This window comes from Saccopteryx bilineata, chromosome 1 (genome assembly GCF_036850765.1).
Source record: "Saccopteryx bilineata isolate mSacBil1 chromosome 1, mSacBil1_pri_phased_curated, whole genome shotgun sequence".
Classification (NCBI taxonomy): Eukaryota; Metazoa; Chordata; class Mammalia; order Chiroptera; family Emballonuridae; genus Saccopteryx; species Saccopteryx bilineata.
In genome coordinates this window covers 126,622,546-126,644,692 of record NC_089490.1, presented here as the reverse complement: position 1 = coordinate 126,644,692, position 22,147 = coordinate 126,622,546, and the positions used below count along the sequence as shown (strand labels likewise).

General features: G+C 39.7%; 1 protein-coding gene across 5 annotated transcripts in view; it reads left to right on the top strand.

The window, feature by feature from the left end:
- Positions 1-22,147, top strand: part of ITPR2 (inositol 1,4,5-trisphosphate receptor type 2) — a 525,086-nt gene that overhangs the window by 194,493 nt on the left and 308,446 nt on the right. For all 5 annotated transcript variants that reach the window (XM_066264976.1, XM_066264974.1, XM_066264967.1 and 2 more), the window contains 4 exons: positions 12,819-13,012; positions 16,982-17,111; positions 19,088-19,145; positions 21,206-21,371. In XM_066264976.1, the coding sequence (XP_066121073.1) occupies positions 12,819-13,012; positions 16,982-17,111; positions 19,088-19,145; positions 21,206-21,371 (548 nt within the window). The remainder of the gene's footprint in view (positions 1-12,818; positions 13,013-16,981; positions 17,112-19,087; positions 19,146-21,205; positions 21,372-22,147) is intronic.

Below are 22,147 nucleotides of genomic sequence, written 5' to 3'. Positions count from 1 at the left end.
CCATATGCTGTTCCTTTCCACCCACACCTTCTCTCATTCCAAACTATGTACTTCTCACAAAGGAAGCTTTAGACTTGAAGAAGAGGCAAGAGCAAGTATGCAATCCTATCACAGTGACAGGTCTTCTCTTGTCCCTTTGTGTGTGTGTACATTAGTCACCCTTCTTTGTGGGGGATGTGTTTCAAGAGCCACAAGGGGTGGCTTAAAACTCTGGATAGTACCAAACCTATAGGTGCTGTGTTTTTTCCTATATATGCATACCTTTTTACTTGAAGCACTTTACGGCTTCTCTTTGGCATATCCAAATAGGCAGCATCACTACTCCTGTGCTTTGGGGCCATTATTAAGTTAAATAAGTTACTTAAACACAGGAACTGCATGTGCCATGACAGTAAGTCTGATAACCAAGAAGGCTACAACGTGAAGATGCTGGATAAAGGGATGATTCACATCCTAGGAGGGACAGCAAAAGATTTCATTAGATTTCATCAAATTGCTACTCAGAATGACACACCATTTAAAAATGTGTGAATTGCTTATTTCTGAAATTTTCCATGTAATATTTTTTGGAGTGTAGGTGACCATGGTTGACTGTGGGTAACTGAAACCATGGAAGGCAAAACTGGAAAGTGGGGACTGCTCTCAGGGGAGCATGCTCTTTCCATCATGCCTTGTGATACTGCCACTGATGCTGAAATGACAGCAAAGATGACAACAGTTTCCCAACAGCTCTAGATTACACACTGCAGGTTGTGTTCCCTAGGAAGCCAACTCCGAGACAGAGATGAGTAGAAGGAAACTTATTAGGGAGAGCTGTTGGGATCCACACCAGTGGACTGGAAGGGAAAGAAGCAGGACTAGGCAGCGAGAGGAGCTGGGATGTGATGCAGTCTTAGTGGGAGCCTCCGGGGGTCTGAAGTTGAGATGTCCTCTCAGAGTTGTCTCCTGTTGGAGTGAAGAGCTGAGCACTTGTGCCTTGGGGCTGCTCTGGGATGGATGTGTGGCCTTGCTGGACGGACGCAGCTGTGTTCACACTAGTCAGTCCCCATGGAAGGCGGACATCTGAGGGCTGTCCCCGCGGAAGCTGTTGCAGCAGCTGAGGCAGCAGTCCGGCCTTCCTGCCAGGGAACCTGGGAAGGGCCATCTTAGCACCCATCATGGGCATCTTTCAGAAAAGTACCATGATTGGATGAACTATAAGTCAAGGCTAAGATGTTGTGGGAAATAGAGATTAGGGAGAAAAGTAAAAATGACTTGAAAGCATTTCAAAGCATAACCCGATTGATTCTTTATAACAAAACAATTTATTTACTTCCTAAAAGCCCCAGAATCACAGGCTTCAGAAACCCGCTTTAGGAAGGTCTTTTCTGAGCTCCTTTTCTTCAGATGATAAGATGGTAGAAGGCTTCTGTGACACTCCAGCTTTCTGAGTCCGGTTCTCCCACCAGTGGTGTGCTGTGCTGACTGCACCTTGGGCTTCCTCTATAACAGCGGTAGTCAACCTGGTCCCTACCGCCCACTAGTGGGCGTTCCAGCTTTCATGGTGTGCGGTAGTGGAGCAACCAAAGTATAAATAAAAAGATAGATTTAACTATAGTAAGTTGCTTTATAAAGATTTATTCTGCCAAACTTAGCGAAAATCTGACATAAAGTACTTGGTAAGTAATTATTATTATATGCTTTAACTTGCTGTAACTCTGCTTTATAAATTTTATAAAGTAAAGTTCCTTCCTTACTTTATAAATCACCTTTACTGTGGAACCAGTGGGTGGTTAGAAAATTTTACTACTAACAGAGATACAAAAGTGGGCTGAAGATATAAAATGGTTGACTACCCCTGTTCTATAATGTCATCTACACTCTTTTCTTTGGCTTAAACTTTTATATATAAGTTTCAGTAAAAGTGCCTGTGTAACTGTCAGGTTTTTTTTTTCTTAGTTGTTAATGGTGCCTAAGAGAAGACCTTCCCACCCCATTTTCTGGGATTAATTTTCTCTCTCTCTCTCCATATATATATATATATATATATATATATGTTTATGTCTATGTTCTTTGTACTAGTGTCATATACTGCTTTTTTCACTTTTTCTAAGTTTCCCAAGTTTTATTACTTATGCATAAAACAGTAGGGTTTACCAAAGACTTAGATTTAACTTTAAGTAATTATACAGGTCAGATTAAGAAAGTTTTTAAACCAAGTATTCCTTTAAGAGCGGTTGCTTGACTTGTCTCAGAAACAGAGTTTCAGTCACAAGTCTTCAAAGTTTTGCCACTTAAATATCTCCTGAAGCTGGATGTTCCTCGTCACTCCTTGAAGTAGATTTCTAAGTGGTCCCCTTGACTCTATTCTGGCTCTTTCACCACATTCCTACATAAGGGTCCTTCCAAACCACACACCCTGACTCTTTTTCTAGCTCTCATTGTCTCTAGAGAATAATAGCCCATCTCTTTAAGTTGGTGCCCAAAGGTCTTTATAACTAGCAGTAGATGTCTCTAGTTCTATTTCTGGCTATCTCCCCAGTAATATTGAACAGTGTTATCTTTTTAGATACATTTCTATGAGGTACATCCGTATATCACACATACTTTCATAACTTGCTTATCAGAAGGATGAATATATATGTCATTTGCTTTATATAAATATACATGCATTTGAAGGACCAAAGTACTTAGAGATACTAATATTCCAAATATGTATTTCTGTCTTTCTTTTGTTAATGTAATTATTTTTGTAAGTCTGTTTTTTCTAATAGACTTACAAAGGGCTTCATGACTCTTACAGTCACTACCTAGATAATTTAATAGGAAAGATTCAAATATCTTGATAAAGAAAACCAGAGTGGGGAGAGAAACTATGAAATAGATTTTTTTTTTTCATTAAGTGAGATCAGGGGAGGCAGAAAGACAGACTCCTGCATGTGTACCACTCGGATGTTCTGCCCATCTGAGGCGTTGCTCCATTGTTGCTTGGCAACTGAGCTATTTTTAGTGCCTGAGGCGGAGGCCACTGGAGCCATCCTCAGCACTGGGGGGCCAACTCACTCTAGCCAGTTGAGCCATTGCTGTGGGATAAGATAAGGGGGGAGAGAGAGAGTGAAAGAGAGAGAAAAGAGAGAGATGGGAGGTGGAAGGGTGGAGAAGCAGATGGTTGCTTCTTTTGTGTGCCCTCACCAGGAATCAAATCTGAGACATCCTTATGCTGGGGGAGGCTCTGCCACTGAGCCAATCAGCCAGGGCCGAAAATAAATTCAATTTCTGGTTCTTTAACTGACTTGTACCATGCCTAATATACTATTATATATACACTTGGCTTTCAAAATTATCTATTGAGTGAAAATGGGTTTGATGAATCATGTAAATTATATGTTTGTATAAATATGTATGTATTTGAATGATAAAAATATTTTCTAGAACTTGACATTCTATATATATAATTATTTCCTTTTATTATTTATAAAATTTTAGCTTGGCTTTCCAAATTTCCAATGAATGGGAGATAACATGACAAATGCCAATTCATATTAAAATATTTCCTGGTATTTTGTATCTGCAATGCTAGTTTTGCAATTTTAGGGATTAATGTTATACCTTTTCACTGATCTCTGATGCACCATCTTAACAGAGTAATATGGTTCAGTTATTCACTTGTTCACTATATAAATAAATTTCAGAAGGACTTAATGGTATGATGCATGCACAATTTACATACTCCACTAAGTCATGAAGTGACTCAATAACTTTCTTATAGTTCTCTCAGTCAAGGGTTACACACAAGAAGTTTTTTTTTTTTTTTTTTTTTTTTTTATACTCTAGGGCTTGAACTTTTTTTTTTTTTTTTTCCCTTTATAATTTTATTTTAATGGGGTGACATCAATAAATCAGGATACATATATTCAAAGATGACAAGTCCAGGTTATCTACACACAAGAAGTTTTAATATGTAAAGTTACTTTTGTTACACTTTGTAATTGGTTTGACTCAGTGGAGGCAAGAGACTGGTTCCGGGTTGTCTGTGTCTCTGAGTGTGTCGGAAACACAGGCAGCATTGGAGGGTTTGGTTTCCCGAAGTATCAGCCACACAATAGGAGAGTTTAGTGTGGAGATTATTCTTATTCTTGAAGCTCTAAAGTGACTCTGAAACCTCTGGAATTACCTAGGAGTGATAGGAATGACCGCTGGCACCCAGGAAGAGCTACTAATACTATCAAATTGAGTTATGCCGACAAAATCAATACCTAGGGATAACAGCACAAAAAAGAGAAGTACTACAGAGGAGTAGATTATCCTCAAAACCTCTCTACTTGAATTGTTTTCTCAAATTATAAATATTGTTTGAGCCTCAGAATCTGATGCCTCAAGGTGTGAGTTAATACTCTGGGATAGGCTCCCCCGTGCTTTCGATTTCTGGTTAAGAGGGACCCCCATGACCTACAATAGGCACACTGTGGGACCCAAACATACATTTATAGAACCTTAGCATATAAGGGGATTGTAGAAATTATTTACACAATATATGAACTTCAGGTCTTCATATAACACCCATTTCCAATGGTGATCGGGGATCACCTCTAACAACTGAGTCACCAAGTTTTTTATTGATGCAAAAGGCAAGTCTCTCTTACTTCCAACAGTTCCAATTATTAGGTCTCTTTTGTTAGGTTATCTGAAATATACTTTCCTCTAACTTCCAAGCAGCCCTACTTTTGTTCCCTCGAGCCACAATGATATCTAACATCACTTCCCCACGTCAGATTTTTCTCTGTATGAAAATAATCAGGATGTGACCTGAGTGTTTCCTGTACTCTGAGCAGTCATCTGTACTTCCTTTTACAGTTCCTCTTACGGTTCCTACATCATCAATCACTGCTGTGACAAGCATAGAGGCAAGGACAGTTATTTTCTTCCTTATTCATTTTATTTATTTATTTATTTTTAATTTATTTTTAATTTTTTTAATTCATTTTAGAGAGGAGAGAGAAAGGGGGAGAGAGAGAGAGAGAGAGGAGAGAGAGACAGAGAGAAGGCGAGGAGGAGCTGGAAGCATCAACTCCCATATGTGCCTCGACCAGGCAAGCCCAGGGTTTCGAACCGGTGACCTCAGCATTTCCAGGTCGATGCTTTATCCACTGCGCCACCACAGATCAGGCTCTTTCTTATTCATTTTAAATACTTCCATGATACAGCCTAATTTGAAACAAGTATTTCTGGTAATGATGACACAGTATTGATTCCTACTTAATTTGAACACAACTAAAGTTCTAAGTTGTGCTTCATTATGTCACATTGTTCCCATTATGTACTCAGTTGGTTTTTATTTGAACCTTAGTGCAGGGTATTTTATATTTTGATTTTACCTTGTTGTTTTTAACATGTTAGTTTTCATCCTGTTGATGTAGTTTGGGATTTGATGAAGTCATTCACTATATTAGTTATCCTTCCTTGTTTCCTGTTAACTTTGCATTTGAGAAACATGCTACTTCACCTATCACTGACAAAAAATGTGTATCTGATTGAGGCAACCACAGAGCAGAAAGGAACCGGAGGCCCTTCTGTATTTTAACACTGGTAGATTTACCCGAATTTTTTGGCTTTAATCATTGAACTCAAATCATATCTGTGAAATTGTACATTACTCAACATATTAGCATTAATCAGCATAATACTTGGAAGAGCTTTTGTTGGTGACGGTGAGGAGGAATGTAAAGGGGGACTAGCTGAGAAAAGGCACAGAGATTAATGGGAGTGTTCCTTATCTGGATGATATGATTTAGGGCAGTGGTCCCCAACCCCAGGGCCGTGGACCAGTACTGGTCCGTGGGCCATTTGGTACCGGTCCACAGAGAAAGAATAAATAACTTACATTATTTCCGTTTTATTTATATTTAAGTCTGAACGATGTTTTATTTTTTAAAAATGACCAGATTCTCTCTGTTACATCCATTTAAGACTCACTCTTGACGCTTGTCTCGGTCACGTGATACATTTCCCACCCTAAAGGCTGGTCCGTGAAAATATTTTCTGACATTAAACCGGTCCGTGGCCCAAAAAAGGTTGGGGACCACTGATTTAGGGTGAATGCCCTTTGTCAAAATTGCTGAAACCTTTCATTAATGATCTGTGCATTTCACTATATTTAAATTACAGAAAAATATTTATTATGTAAATTCACTTGGATCACCTACTTTTAAGATATAAAGATCAGTTTTGCAGGTTAACATCTTGAGGTTTGGTATATTGAAATGACTTTGTCGGTGTTTGACAGTGATGAAATTCAAAATAAGATGTGGAATTCAACCACTGTTCTGTAAGAATTGCCTTTTCAGTTCATCCTTTGAAATAACACTTCTTTGGGGTGTGGGATGGGAAGTAGTTTTCTTCTAAGCCAGCGGTCGCGACCCACAGGTTGAGAACCACTGTTCTAAGCAGCCTACTTGATATTCAGAAAAAAGAGAACCTCTGTTCTAAGCAGCCTACTTGATATTCAGAAAAAAAGTTACTATATTTTAGTAACAAGTTTTCAATAGGTTTTGTTTTGTTCTATTTCTAAGCTTTTGGAGAGTTGGAATCTGTAATTGGGTCATCAACCCAATGTATTCAATGAGTGTTTATTTAGAATGAAGAAAATTAGGTGCCAAGTTATCTACTTTGTCCATTGAGAACTCGTAAACCACTCCTCTAAAGGGCTTTTATTTTTAGAGGCGATATTGTGTGTCAGTCATGGCATAGCGTAACAGGTCATGAGCTACAATTATGTTTTGGAACCACATACAGTCATTCATTAGTAAGATGGTGACCACTACAATGGAACACATTGAAACTGAGAAGGGCTATTTTTCAGAGGTGTAATGAAAGCATGCACATGTTCCTCATTTTTTATTTTGAAATACTACCTTCCAATTACATGGTAGTTTTTATTCTTCATGACTTTTTTGCACATATTATATAGTTATGTTCTCACAAATTGGAACATTTTTGTAGGACTGAGATTCTCACATTGGATGATGAAGTAATTTGAGGAAGATCATACTCCTCTTATCTAAATCCTTCACTCCATTCAAATCCCAGGTTAGAATTATATTTCTTCAGTGAAACTGCTCTTCACTTTCCTTGTCCTAGGATAATTTTCCCAATTACAGACATAAGCAATTTTGTATACTGCCTGTGCTATACTGTTACTGTCTTATCTGCTACATATTTGTTCTTAATTTCTTTTTTGGCTATGTTTTATGTTTTCCTAGCTATATTGTAAATTCTTCTACTTCTCTATGCTCTTCCACTACCTGTGTTCCTAGTATAGAACCAGATGAACACTGGCTTTTTAATAACTAGTTTGTGAACAAGGTTTTCCCTTAAAATTAAATTGTGTAATATGAACAAAATACCACAAGTAGTGTATTATCCATTGTATAATAACTGGTTGGATAAGATCACTTGGGAGTGAAGGGAGCAAATATATTATACGATTACTAGTAATCCCACATTTTTCAGTACAGTGTTAATTAGAATATTTTCTTTCTGCATCTGGTAGGTTTCTGAGTCCTAATAAAAACCTTTGGAAACTTGTAAGGTGATGATGGTGTTTTAGTGAAGCAATGCATGCAGGGGGAAAGATGCACGTTGACATAGGTTGGGCTTGAATCTGAGGCTCTGTCAGTTCCTGACTAAAGTGGAATGGGTTCCCCAACGCCCTGCCCTTCTGTGAACGGTGTATGTGGCCTACCTAGCAAAGTGCCTGGGACGTGATATGCCCTTGATGAAGGCAGATTCTATGGTTTCCCTTATCTCAGTGTTATCTAGTTTATTTTTTTCTTTTTAACAAGTAAGTTTTAAAGTAACATGAAATTATATGTGCTTTCTGAAGAAACTTAGGAAAGTATAAAGGAAAGCAAGCAAGAACTCACCTTGATGAAAAATAGTGTACTTTTAATGTAATATTTCATTTTTTATGCCTTATAAAAAAGTTCTTGTTTTTAATAATTCATTTGTTTAAGTCATAATTTTTTTACTTATGTATTAAATCTACCATTTATTGGCTGGCTAGTGGGTGTCAGGCACTGTTCTGAGTGTTGGAGGTAGAGCAGTAAGCCAGGCCAAGTCCCGGTCTTCATGGAGCTTTCTGAGGGAGATTCCATCAACATATAAACAGGTATAAAATAGGATGTGTGATGGTGCCAGCGCCATGACTGAAATGCAAAGTGGGTGCACGGATCCCGGGTGATGGCAGTCTTTCTTTAGAGAGAGTGACGTGGACCTGAGGAGGTGATATCTTACTAGAAATCAGAAAGGACTGAGGGAGCAAGCCAAATGACCAACTGGATAAGAGAAACTCTTAGCAAAGGAATAGCAAGTTTCCTCCAGGCCCAGCGCAGGCAGTGAAACTGTGGTGAGGACTGGATTCGCTCTCCAAAGCCTTGTGCTCTAACTTTGAACCGGGAGTGCTGCTCATCTGTTGTCTTGTCAGGGGGTTAAACTTTGATTTTCCTTTTAATCCATGTTACCTATTACGCTGCTTGTATCACTAGGTTAATTAAGGCTTTGGTCTTGTGTGACAATGTTTCTTTTTTCTCTGCATACATAGAAGTTCTTTTATAACCTAGGCTCCTAATCACTGGGAGGAAATGTGGTTCCAGAGAATGTTTGAAATAGAAACTCTCTAGTTCTAGAGTTTAGGTATCCCCCCCGGCAAGCCGAGGCTTAGGAGCCTCGTGGACCTGAGGAGGTGATATCTTACTAGAAATCAGAAAGGATTCAGGGAGCGCAGAAAGGGTTGCTGAGCACAGGGAAGTAGGAAGGCTTCTGAAATAGAATCTTTATGGTTTAACATCATTCTGTTTCAAATGAATTATTGTAACAGTAAATGCATTTATCTAACTGTAAAATCTAACTATAAAGATGTATTTCAGGGAAATAAGAATGATTTTCATATTATTCATTTCTTGGCTTCTATTGCTATAAAATATTGGGCTGGCTCTAGTAGTCACAGAAAGTACATTACTATTAACAATTATTCACAGAATTCTTCTGATCAGATACCTGTTTTCTCTTATAAGTGCTCAGAAGGTTTCCTGTTTATCTGAAATCTAAACAACTGGAAAACTTAAATTATCATTTTTATTCTTATGTGCTCATAGTAGAAAAATATTTCTAGTAGAAAGATAACAGATAAAGATGTCTTCAAATAAAACACCAGTGGATGTAAGGTAAATTTAAATCAAGTAAGATCTTGTTAAATGTTAACACCTTCAATAAATCCATATAACTGTTAAGGATTGTTGAATCCAGTAATGATCACTGGCTGTAAATGACTATTGAATAGAAAAGAATTATGGTTAGTGCAGGTTTAGTGTTGTGTAAATTCCTTCTTGCTTCCCACATAACTCTACTTGGTAATTAAACTTGGCTTAGTGGAACCTTCAAAGAAACAATGTATTCTCAATCCATTCCCGGCCATCATTCCTAGTATGCATTTACTATACCTGCCTTACTTTTGAGTTTTCCTCTTGAGGGAATCATGATGAGTAAAAATATTTATATAATCATGTGATGAAAGAGCCTACAAAGTCCATCTGCGTTTGTTTCTACGCAGTCCCTTCATACGTTACTTACCAAAGATGACTCCCGTTTCTTCAAACCACTCCCGTACTCTTTATAGAAAAATCCAAATTCAAACTTCTGGCTTAATATAAAAGGCATAGATAGCTGAATTTTTAGGTTATAATTTGTCCAGAGGATTTTTAATACAGTAGCCTTTATGCTGAAATTTTTTTTTGTAGTATTGACTAATTACGATAGAGAAGAAAAATAGTAAGATTTCTTCTTTTGCAGTGTTGTTGAATGATCACCTCTTACTTAGTGTAGAATTAGGAATTTTTCTGTGGAAAAACTGCATCAGAGTCTTGCACATCTGTGATTTATATGGTGTTTGACTTAACGTTTTTCAAGCTGTGTAGTTTACAATATAAGCACTTCTTCTCACCACCAAGTAACTCCAGAAAATATAGCATTTTTAATTTGAGGCCTCTGAGTTGGCCGTACATGGAGATGTTAGGAGATCTGTGGCAGCCACGTGCTACAGGCCTCTGAGGCTGTGGTGCAACTGGAATGAGCCCTCCCGTTTCATTGACAACATGTGTTACATTTTATTACGGGTCTGGCCTCTAGATTTTAATTTCTTGGTGACAGAATCTAAATTTGGGGGAAGAATTGTCTGGGCTAACTTTCTGTGTGATAATTGTTTGGATTAAATGATTATTTTCCATGCAAATCTAAATAAGATGCAGACACTGTTGGTGCCAAGGATTTCTGTGTGAATCAGGGGTAAGAATAACAAAGGAGCCTGTTCTGGGTTAGTGGTGAGAAATTAACTGTTGGAGGAGAACAACATACATACTCGAATCAAGTTTCATGTAAATGTATTGGTTGAACATGGACGACCTCAAAGCATTGCCAACAACCAGATGTGCATCCCTGTCATCTATGTAGCAAACGGTGGGGGGTATTTGGAAATACGCAACTTATATGGTTGTTTGGGAACCACAGACAAGAAAGCATTCTGACTTGAGGTTATTCTGGTAAAATAAAGCTGTCTGAAATTCTTTGTCTCAACTTTATCCAAACTTGGAAATGACCTTTTGTATAATTTTTTTCGGTCTCTTCCCCCACCCTCCATCCTCTGTTTTGATTTGGTTTTTTGTTTTTGGCTTATGCAAGATGCCATGTGATAAAAGGTCCTAGACTCTCGGAATGCAAACTCAAGTTAACTTCTTCCTGGAATATGGCCACTCTAGAAAAAAAAATGTTAACTTCATTGCCTACTCAAAAATATTCTACTTGACGCACGGGCTCATCTGGCTGGAGTGCAGGGTCGCTGGATTGAGTGTGGGATCATAGATATGACCCCAAGGTTGTTGGCTTGAGACCAAGGTTACGGACTTGAGCAAGGGGTCACTCTCTATGCTGTAGCCCCCCAGTCAAGGCACATATGAGAAAGCAATCATTGAACAAGTAAGGGGACTAAGGAGCCGCAAAGAAAAATTGATGCTTCTCATCTCTCTCCCTGCCTGTCTGTCCCTCTCTCTGTCTCTCTTTCTGTCCCTGTTTCTCTTGCTTAAAAGAAAAAAAAATGCTATTTGAGCACCACCATCTTTTATGTATAGTAAATTTAACTATGGATAAGATAGTAAACTTTAAAATGCATTCCACCTTTTATAATGTGCAAATAATAGTGGTTACCAATGGTTCAGTGGTAATTGTTATCTGTCTGCATGGGACCATCAAGATTCTTTTGAGTCATCTTTTGAATATTTTCCTTCCCTTTCTTTGTTTGCTTTTCAATCCTATAGGTATTCCCACAGTTTATATCCTCGATTTAGAGCTGAGAGTTTTATCTTGTCTTATTTGTATTTCCCTTTCTCTCAGTTTGCTCCCTGAGACACTGGGGGAAAGGAAAATTCTTGGCCAGATACTTAGACCTTTGCTTGAGGCAAAACTCTGTGAACACCCAGGAAGCAGAGACCACTGTTGTGAAAGGAAAGCACACAACTGTTGTTTTGAATCCTGTTGCTTGCTGTAAGAACTTAGAAGTGAGAGACGGCAGTTAGTCTGGAGTCGTAGCAAGGTCAAGAGGATCCTTCCTTACTGCTAGGTGGGGCGAGTATAAGGAACGGGAGCACATGCAGTTGTATTGGAGGCCAGGCAAGTGAGAAGCAGGGATCAGAAGATGCCGAAGGGGTGGGACCCCCTCACTGAGATGATCATGCTTGTCACTAATTCGTTTCTTTAATCCCCTCAAACAGACTTGCCTTTGTGTTTTTCTGAAATGAGAAGAGGGGAGGTAGACAGACAGATTCCCGCATGCGCCTGACTGGGATCCACTGGCAAGCCCACTAGGGGGTGATGTTCTGCCCATCTGGGGCGTTGTTCTGTTGCAACCAGAGCCATTCTAGCGCCTGAGTCAGAGGCCATAGAGCCATCCCCAGCGCCCGGGCCATCTTTGCTCCAATGGAGCCTTGGCTGCGGGAGGGGAAGAGAGAGACAGAGAGGAAGGAGGGGGGGGGTGGAGAAGCAGATGGGCGCTTCTCCTGTGTGCCCTGGCCGGGAATCGAACCCGGAACTTCCACATGCCAGGCTGACTGACGCTCTACCGCTGACCCAGATGGTGGCCAGGTCCCCTTTGTGGGTTTTCAATAATGATTTTCTATTCAAACAGAGTGAAGGAATGGGAAATATATTGGCCAATACATGCTTCTTTGCAAAATGAGACTTTCTTTTTCTTAAAGTGAAGTTGTAACAATCCTCCTTTTAAGTTCTTTTATAAGCAGTAGGAAAATGAAGCTAAAAGCCCTTGGTATGAGGGTAGGATTAGGATGCTAGTCACCATTTACATGTTTTTATGTAATCTATTTGTCCTCACATCGATTACAATCGTTTTATCTCTAACTTTATTATGGAGATTGATCATCTGTCTTTCAAGTTATTGTAACAGTAGAACCTATGGTGTGATAGTTGGTAGTACCTAACATGCTCCAGAAAGACTTCATTTGGATGTCCTTAGAGTTACCAACAATTCACTCTTGGTGCATCATTTGAAAGCATTTTCTGAGAAGGGTAAACGTTCATTTTTAGAATCTGTCACTTTTAAATGTGTCTGCAGTGTTTTCACTTTCTCTGCAAAGGAAGAGCGAGGCAGTGCGGATGCTGCTATCTGCTATCCTTAATACTTTCCCTGCCATGTTTCAGTTTGCTCGGGACCAGTTGGGTATTTACAGTCTTTTCTCCAGGTATGGTATGTGTTGACTTATGGACTTTTCTCACACCAGGAAATAATGTCATGAGAACCATCCATGGGGTGGGAGAGATGATGACCCAGATGGTGCTCAGCAGAGGTTCCATCTTCCCCATGAGTATACCTGACGTTCAGCCCAGTATCCATCCCAGCAAGCAAGGGAGTTCGGCTGAGCACGAAGACGTGACCGTGATGGACACCAAACTGAAGATAATTGAGATTTTACAGGTATGTTACATAGTGACAAATACCTATTTGTGCTTCTTGGCTTGACTTCTTAAACTTTATTGCTTCAATTCACTTTTAAGATAACGACAAGCCTGGTAAGAAATCTCACATTGACACTGTTTAATATATTAATTAGATTTTTTATTTCCGTATAAATATATTAATGATGATAGCTAATGGTTATGGAGTACTCTGCAGGAGGACAAAACCTCTTTCTTTCCTATGTGTTTTCTTGTTTAGTATTAACCCTAATTTACTTTTACCTTTATTTAAGAAGAATCTCAGAGATGACAAAGTTAATGATTGAATTCTAGCCCCTTTTCTACTTTTAATTGAATTGGACATATGATTCCATGTTCCCAGATTTATCATTGTAGCAGGAAACTGAAATAAAATTTTATTTATTAAATAAAAATGTTAATAATTTCTTTTAATTGATTTTAGTATTTCATATAAGTGACCATCTCTCTTTGTAGTTTTGTTTCCAAGAGGCTAGGAATAACATATATAGGTATATATAATATAATGTCATATATATATATACATATACATATATATATATATATATATATATATATATAAAACCTAGATTTATGAATTTTTTTCTAATTCAGTGAGAGGAAGGGAGGCAGAGACAGACTCTGGCATGTGCCCTGACTGGGATCCACCCAGCAAGCCCTGTATGGGGTGATGCTCTGCCCATCTGGGGCCATTGCTCCATTGCTCAGCAACCTAGCTCTTCTTAGCACCTGAGGTGAAGGCTATGGAGCCATCCTCAGTACCCAGGGCCAACTTGCTCCAATCGAGTCATGGCTGCAGCAGGGTAAGAGAGAGAAGTTAGAAGGAGGGGTGGAGAAGCAGATGGGTGTCCTGACCAGGAATCAAACCTGGGACATCCATATGCCAAACTGATGCTCTACCACTGAGCCAACCAGCCAGGGCCTTCCTCTATGAATTTAAAGGAGGTAAATTTTATTTCATGCCCACTGGCTTAGTGAATAAATTTCTCACATTGTAGCTATGAATTCTTAATATTTTTTAAAGTTTAAAAAGTAGTTTTATTATACTTAAATTATATATATATAATATATATAGTATAAATATATATATATTATATATATTCTAGATTTGGAGCATGGAGCTTAGAGTTTTCAAGGATTCATTAAGATTCAGGATACAGTTTACTGTGTTTCATCAGAATTTAAAGTAGACTGAGCTACCAGAATCGGCTCAGTAGTCCAGGAAGGGCCTGTACATTTTTATTTAAAATAATTAGATTTATAATCATAAAAGGTTTTACAGTTCCTCCAGTAATTCCAAGGGTTGAATCCTGAGAAATATTGGCAGGCCTCCCAACACTGTGTTCATGACCCTGAAAAATCACTTAGCCTTTCTATTCTGAAAGTGAGGAAAGTCGTGATCCCCTGACTTGCAGACGTAATGAGCCCGCAGCTTAGCATCATCCTACTCACGGGACGGTGTTTCAAGTCTGTGACCTCATTTTAGCCAGCATTTAACAGGAAAAAAAAAAAAAAAGCAGCATTAATAAAACAATCTCTAACAGCTGAAACTGATGAGATGGACAGACCATGGCAGGGCAATTTGGGGCTGACTCACTTTTGCTGCCTACGTTGGGCTCTTCATGGCTTTTTGGTTGAACCTCTGTCCGTAGTCTGTGTTTTGTGTCTGAGTCTGGGTCTGATTCTCTGTGTCTGTGTCTGTGTTTCTGGGTACTGTTCTTGAATATGTTTTTTTCTTAGAACATCTGTTGAGGAATTTCTTTGTGGCCAGATTCCTTGTGCAAGGCGGTTTCTGCCGGCTCTTCCTCCTCGCCCAGGGTCAGGCTTTCTTTCCCCATCACTTTGCATCTCTCTCCTTCTTTAGTTTATTTCTCTCCTGTTTTCTCTCTGGAGCTGTATCTGGCCCATTCGCAATACTCTTTCTGTGCCTTTGTTTTTATTTTTTGCCTTCCCTTCTTTCTTTCCACCTTCCATTGAGTTTTTATAATTAAATACAGGGTGGGGGCAAAAGTAGGTTTACAGTTGTATGGGAAACACAGAATTTACTCTTGTGTTATTATTTTCTTTACGAACAACTGTAAACCTGCTTTTGCCTTATCCTGTATATTAGAGAAAGAACATTTTAATTTGGTAATAATTATAAAATGCAGTTCTAGGAAGTTTAGGAACTTCAACTAAGAGTTAATGTGTTTCATTAATTTATATTTTATTAATTTGTTCTTTACGTAGGTTTAAAGTAAAAACACTTATTTTTTTAAGCATTTGCTTAATCTGGCTTCTGCTGCCACCAGTCTATCAATGCTGCCAAATCCACTGACCCTTTCTCAGGCCTCCTTTCCCATCATCTGTCTCCTGCTTTGAAAATCCCCTATAGAATCAGTTCAGACAGTATATGCTCACTACGTGCTAATAAAAGAGTCTCTTTGGTGTTTGTTTCCCCGCTAGATTATATGCTCTTCAAAGGAATGTCTTCTATCCTTGGAACCCTGTGTGTACCGTCGGCACTTTCCTCAGTACCTAGCTTAACAAATGTTTGTTGAACTTAACCAAACATAGCTGATATAGAGCATATTTATTGCCCATTAGGAGCATAAAGGTCTCAGGAAAGAGAGAGAGAGAGATTGAGATTCAACTTTAGACCTATAAGTCTAAATAATTGTTGGGTGAGCAATAAGGAGAAAAATTAATTTGGGCTGGGGAACCAGAGAAAGCTTCATTAAAAAAACAAAACAAAACATTTAAACCAGATGTTAGAAGATGTCTCAGAAGCTGGTTATTGGTGAAAGAGAAGTCCATTCAGGGTGTGAAGTGGACACTGTGAGTAAATGTGAGAAGGCCAGAGAAAAGCAGCAGGCATTGCAGCCTGTGCTGGTGAGCAGAGACTTGTGAGAGGGGGGATGAGAGAAAAGGGGCAGGAGGAGGAAGTGAGGGAGGAGTGTGGTCCATGGCTGGCCTAGTGTGAAGTAAGTTTAGATGGTACCACTAAGTACCAACTTTTCTAAAATTGCGTGACCATTGTTTGCAGTCCAAATGAGACTCATGGACAGTTTGGAGGCACGATGCTCAATTTTGCTGGCACAAAGGGTTATTCCAGGGCCTACGTCAGGCACACTGGGGTGGAAGGTAACACTGTGTGAGACCACTTCTTATTGTTTCATTGCTCAACTCAGACATCTGTAGAATATACTTCCTTCTCTGATCTCCACTGTAATCTATACCACGTGATTTAACCCCCAATAGTTTCCTAATTATGTTAATGTGTATTTTGTTTTCCCACCTCGATCATTGGATTCTTGAGGGCAGTGGGCTTCAAGTAGTTTGCATTCTTCACAGTGTGGAGATCAGACAGGATTCTTCCTGGCACTTTGCTCCTGTCAGTGCATCAGTTAAGAAGAAAAAAGGTGAGCACCCAAGCCCAAGAAAACACAAGCACTAGTGAGGCACATCCGTGGTATATTAGGATGCTGTGACTTCAGCTGCCCTTCGTAGCATAAATCCAGGGCTGGTAGTGATATAGCCTGTCTCCACACTGCTGTAGCTGAGATCTTGGACTTTCTGTGTGTGAGTGAGGGTCACAGCTCCAGCATTCTCCTCCCAGAACCAACGGACAACCTGCAAACTACTTAGTGAAATTATGTCAATACTTCTTCCACCAGACCCGCAAGACCCCTCTACCTGGATTATCCAGAGAGTAATTAATCATGGGAATTCAGGCTTTCTTTTTTCAAAAAAATGCTTTGGGATTTTACTGACATTGATGACTGGAAATGCATCGCTTTTCTTGGTCTTATTACCGATAAGCTGAATGCAGCTGACACGGTTGGCACTTACCAGTAACTTTCTAACTAGTTCACGTTGCTAGTTAAGTTCCTGGCGTCGTGTAATGAGTTGTAGTTTTAAACACTGTGCTAATAAAAGAAAATGATGTTGTTTTTAATGTTTCTTACAGTTTATCCTGAGTGTCAGACTAGACTATAGGATCTCCTACATGCTGTCGATATATAAGAAGGAATTCGGAGAGAACAATGAGAATGCTGAAACATCTGCCAGTGGCTCTCCAGACACATTAATGCCATCAGGTATCTCCTTTGTGACCATATTTGCTCTCTGTATTTTGTTTCCCCGGAAAATTGAAAGCACTTTTCATATTTTAAACCATGGTGGTACTTCTGTGAGACAAACTCTGGAAATAATCTCCAGCGATGACATGAAGGGGCAGAGACAGGGCGTTAAAATAACGCGCAGCGAATAGCAAGGAGGCTGTATGCTGTTACTTGGTGCTTGAAGGCAGTTTCTCTTGAACTCTGTGAGGTGGAGGGCACTGTTCATTGTGCCATTTTACAGATAAGATAACCAAGGCCGAAGGGATTAAGTTACTTGCTATAGGTCATGAAAGTAGTGGAGCCAGGGATTCCCTCTGAAGTCTCTTCAACTCCAGAGTCTGAATCTTTTAAGCATTATGCTATTTTGGTGAAAATCCAAGAGAAAAATTGTTTTGCCTAGATCAAAGAACAATATGAAATGCAGCCATGGAGAGGAAAGGTGTTGTGAAGAAAACCATTGCCCAACTTTTGAATAAAGACATAGCATTTCCCAGTGGTGTGAATATACAAATGTAGGTGTTGTTTTTTTTTTACTTAGCATGGTTTTAGACTATTACTATATTTCAATTTTTCACAGTTAAAAAGTATAAGAATTAAAACACCCTATCTCTGAGTGTAGCACTATAATGACAAAGGAGCATAACAATAATTGTAACAATTTTGTGACTATAGAGAACACCTTATGAAACCTATGAAATAATAGGTTGCCATTTTTCTGGATAGATAGGCTGGTTATGACAGGCTGCAAAATGTGTGGTATTAAACACTTAAGCAGTTAGCAGGATTCTTTTTCTGCAGATAGGATTTGTACTCAGATAAGAAACTTTCATCTAACCACAGCTGCTGTGACAACATCAGGAACGCTTTTCTTCCTTGTGCGTCAATCAGCTGGACAGGAGTGATTCAGTGATTTCAAGTGTTCCCTTAGAATGAATGCTAGACCAGTGATCCCCGGGCAGACTCAGTACCACCTGAAAGGCAGTGTGCCTCTGCAGACAGGGAAGGTGTGCCTTCAGTGAGAAGTCATTTCTGGCACATTTACAGCGGCGTTGTTTTTATGCTTCCCAGAAGTGCAGAACCCCAAAGGACTGTTTCCAGGAACAGTGTGTCAGAACCAGAAAGTCTCGCTGGCGATTGCATTGACAGTAGCATGAAAATTGTTGGCTCTCAGAATCCAGACTTCTGGAAACAAGAGCTCAGTCAGTAAAGTGTGAGAGGGAAAGTTGGGGGGCAACCTCAGAAAACCAGTTTTCTGATTTACTCGATCTTTTATATTGGTTGTATTTGTAAGAACTTTTCTAGGGAGAAATCTTTTTCTCTTTTGATGTCTGGCTCTGTTTTCTTTTTATGCCTTGGAGACGAGATGTAAATTATGTAGTTATCATTTAAACATGTTATCTTAATTAAGATATCTTCAAAATGTTAGTGGTGAGGATGGGTGATGAATCATGATTGGTTTGTATAAAAAAAAAAAGTAGGCATGAGGAGACCCATGAGAAGAAGGGATGGAATTTGAGAAATGAGCTTAGATGAAAAGACCATGTTGTTTTGAGTTACAATATAATTGCAATATTCATTATTGCTATATTTTGATTGTTTAAACAATTATCCTTTCTTGTCATCATTCATTAAAATTATATGTATATGCATAAGTGTGTGTATATGTATTTGTGTGGTTGATGCACATATACATACTTATTTAGATGGGGCAATTTATAAATGGTTCTTTCTGATCTTTTAAATATATCTTTGACTATAGAAATATATATTTAAAAGTATAAAATTTAATAAAAAATAGTGATACCTAAGGTAGAACTATATTATGACTTTTAAAACTCTTAATTGACTTTTGGTGGCATAAAGAAATTAAGACAAAATATTTTTTGATATATTAACATACATATTGTGACTTAATTATAATAAGGAATAGATTTTACCATTTATCTTTGCAGCTATTGTTCCTGATATAGATGAAATTGCAGCTCAAGCAGAAACTATGTTTGCTGGAAGGTATAGTAACATTTACATATATTTATTTATTTACTTACTTACTTACTTATTTATAGGTGAGAGGAGGTGAGATAGTGAGGCAGACTCCTGCATGCTCCACCCAGCAGTTCCCTCTAGGACCAATGCTCAAGTACTGAGTACCTAGCTATTTTTAGCGTCTGAAGCTAATGTGCTCAATAGGAGCTATCCTCAGGTCCTGGGGCCACACTCGAACCAGTCAAGCTACTGACTGTGTGAGGGGAAGAGGGAGAGAGGAGGAGGGGATAGGGGAGAGAAGCAGATGGTTGCTTTTCCTGTGTGCCCTGACCTGGAATCAAACCTGGGATGTCCATACACTGGGCCAATGCTCTATCTACTGAGCCACTGGCCAGGGCCAATTATCTTTATCTTGTGAGTAAAATTTTACTTAGAATGTTATTGATAACTTTTTTTAGGACAAGAGAACTGAGATCAGTTTACTGAACTTTTACCTGAATTCTTTTCTTTCCTCAAATAATGACAGCATACCAATAACCTTCAATTCTCCTGATAAAAATATTGTTACATCTTGGAAAACATTGCTTCCCTAAATCTGACAAATTTGAGGCAAGACAGTCACTGCTTTCAATGTCATCATTAATTTCATATATGCGAAATAAAGATACTCTCTGCCAAGTGGAGATGCCTGTGATTAAAGAGAATGAAATACCTGTGGCCTGACTGCCCTCCTTTGCGATCAGGAACCCGGCCATTTATTATCTTTAACTTGTTTCCTTCCTTTTCAGAAATGAAACCAATAGCAGTCAAAAAGAAAACTAAAAAAAGTAAACTGTCTAAGCTACAAATTATTGAGCATTCATTTTGTTACAGATTTACCATGAGAACCTAAGCAAGTTTATATCTAAGCCTTTTGTTATATTTCCTTTGGTTAGAAAGACAAACAGGAATGAAGGATCAAGGGAACCAAAAAGGATTTTTATCCCTGGTGAACATTTGGTTTAACTTTTTTTTTTTTGTATTTTTCTGAAGCTGGAAATGGGGAGAGACAGTCAGACAGACTCCTGCATGCGCCCGACCGGGATCCACCCGGCATGCCCACCAGGGGCGACGCTCTGCCCACCAGGGGGCGATGCTCTGCCCATCCTGGGCGTCGCTATGTTGCGACCAGAGCCACTTTAGCGCCTGAAGCAGAGGCGACAGAGCCATCCCCAGCACCCGGGCCATCTTTGCTCCAATGGAGCCTTAGCTGCGGGAGGGGAAGAGAGAGACAGAGAGGAAGGAGAGGGGGAGGGGTGGAGAAGCAGATGGGCGCTTCTCTTGTGTGCCCTGGCCGGGAATCGAACCCGGGACTTCTGCACGCCAGGCCGACGCTCCACCACTGAGCCAACCGGCCAGGGCCTAGCTTTGTTTTTTTTTATTGTTTTGCTGGTTTTTGTTGTTATCATATGTTTTCCGATTCAAATGTTTCATTATACCAAAGAAAGGAGAATGAACCGGTGTCTGATTTTCACCTTAAAATAAGTGGGCTTTTTATCCCATGGAATGTTGCTAGAGGCCAAACATATGAAACACACAGGTTTTAGCTGCTGTGGTGATGGTGCATGCGTGGGCGCGTGTACTGCCTGTCCCCAGCCCCTCCCTCACCGCCAGTCGTTGAGAGGGCACTAGGCTCCAGGGAAATCAACCCTTGGTGTACATCGAACCTTATGCCTTCTCAACAAACTTTTGGGTTGACCCCATTTCCTGTCTTTTTTTCTGTGCCTAGTTGACCAGTTCACCCCGGTGTGCCTAGGAAACAGTGTAAGTGCTGAAAGCCCCCCATTCTAGAAACCCCCTTGGCCTTGGACGGACTAGGGTAGTTGGTCTTCCCTGCTTTCATGGACAAACACAAGCTTTCGTTTGTGCTTTGCTTCTTTATCAGTTACATGCGAGACGGACAAGAGTCTAAATGTCTTCCTTTCTACTCTCCAATCTAGGGGAAAAGTGATATGACTCAGAATGTATACATAGTCTTAACAACTTATGAGTAAGTTTTATATAAATATGTTATTTTCAATTTTTCATTTTGTTTTGTTGTATAGAAAGGAAAAAAATCCAGTTCAGCTTGACGATGAAGGAGGCAGGACATTTTTGCGGGTCCTCATTCACCTAATCATGCATGACTACCCTCCTCTGCTGTCAGGAGCTCTGCAGCTTCTGTTCAAGCACTTCAGCCAGAGAGCGGAAGTGTTACAGGCATTTAAACAGGTAAGATGGAGTATCCTCAGGCATTGTTTATAGCATCCAACCTGACTTCACGGTTGCAGTTAATGAGACTGTGCAGCTTTTGCTGGGGACACTTTCTGTGTTTAAAGATAGGCAAGGCCTTGTCATAAACCAAGACATGATCTATTTTAAAAGGAGTTCCCCACAAGTGATTTTCAGTTAATATCGTTTATGTAGATGACAGGTGCTCAGATTTAGGAGCGCACTAGAGGATACAACCACATCAGGGAGTTTGTTCCCACAGCTGCTGTTTGTACCTCACATTTACTGAGAAATGGGGGTAGGACAAGCGGAGCACTGAAATCAAATGTTATTGTGATTGAAAAATGTTTGCATCCAAAAGAAAGGAATTGTTATGGATCTAATCTTTTCCTTTGTCATTTTTGAATGACACCCATCTTTTGACTTAATGAATAATACCTAAGTGTTTACATGTGTTTCACTAATATTTATTTTATTTAATAGAGCATTGGTCTTCATTAAGAAGCTTTGTGGGCCCTGGCCGGTTGGCTCAGCGGTAGAGCGTCAGCCCGGCGTGCAGGAGTACCGGGTTCGATTCCCGGCCAGGGCACACAGGAGAGGCACCCATTTGCTTCTCCACCCCCCCCCTCCTTCCTCTCTGTCTCTCTCTTCCCCTCTCGCAGCCGAGGCTCCATTGGAGCAAGGATGGCCCGGGCGCTGGGGATGGCTCTGTGGTCTCTGCCTCAGGCGCTAGAATGGCTCTGGACGCAACAGAGCAACGCCCCAGAGGGGCAAAG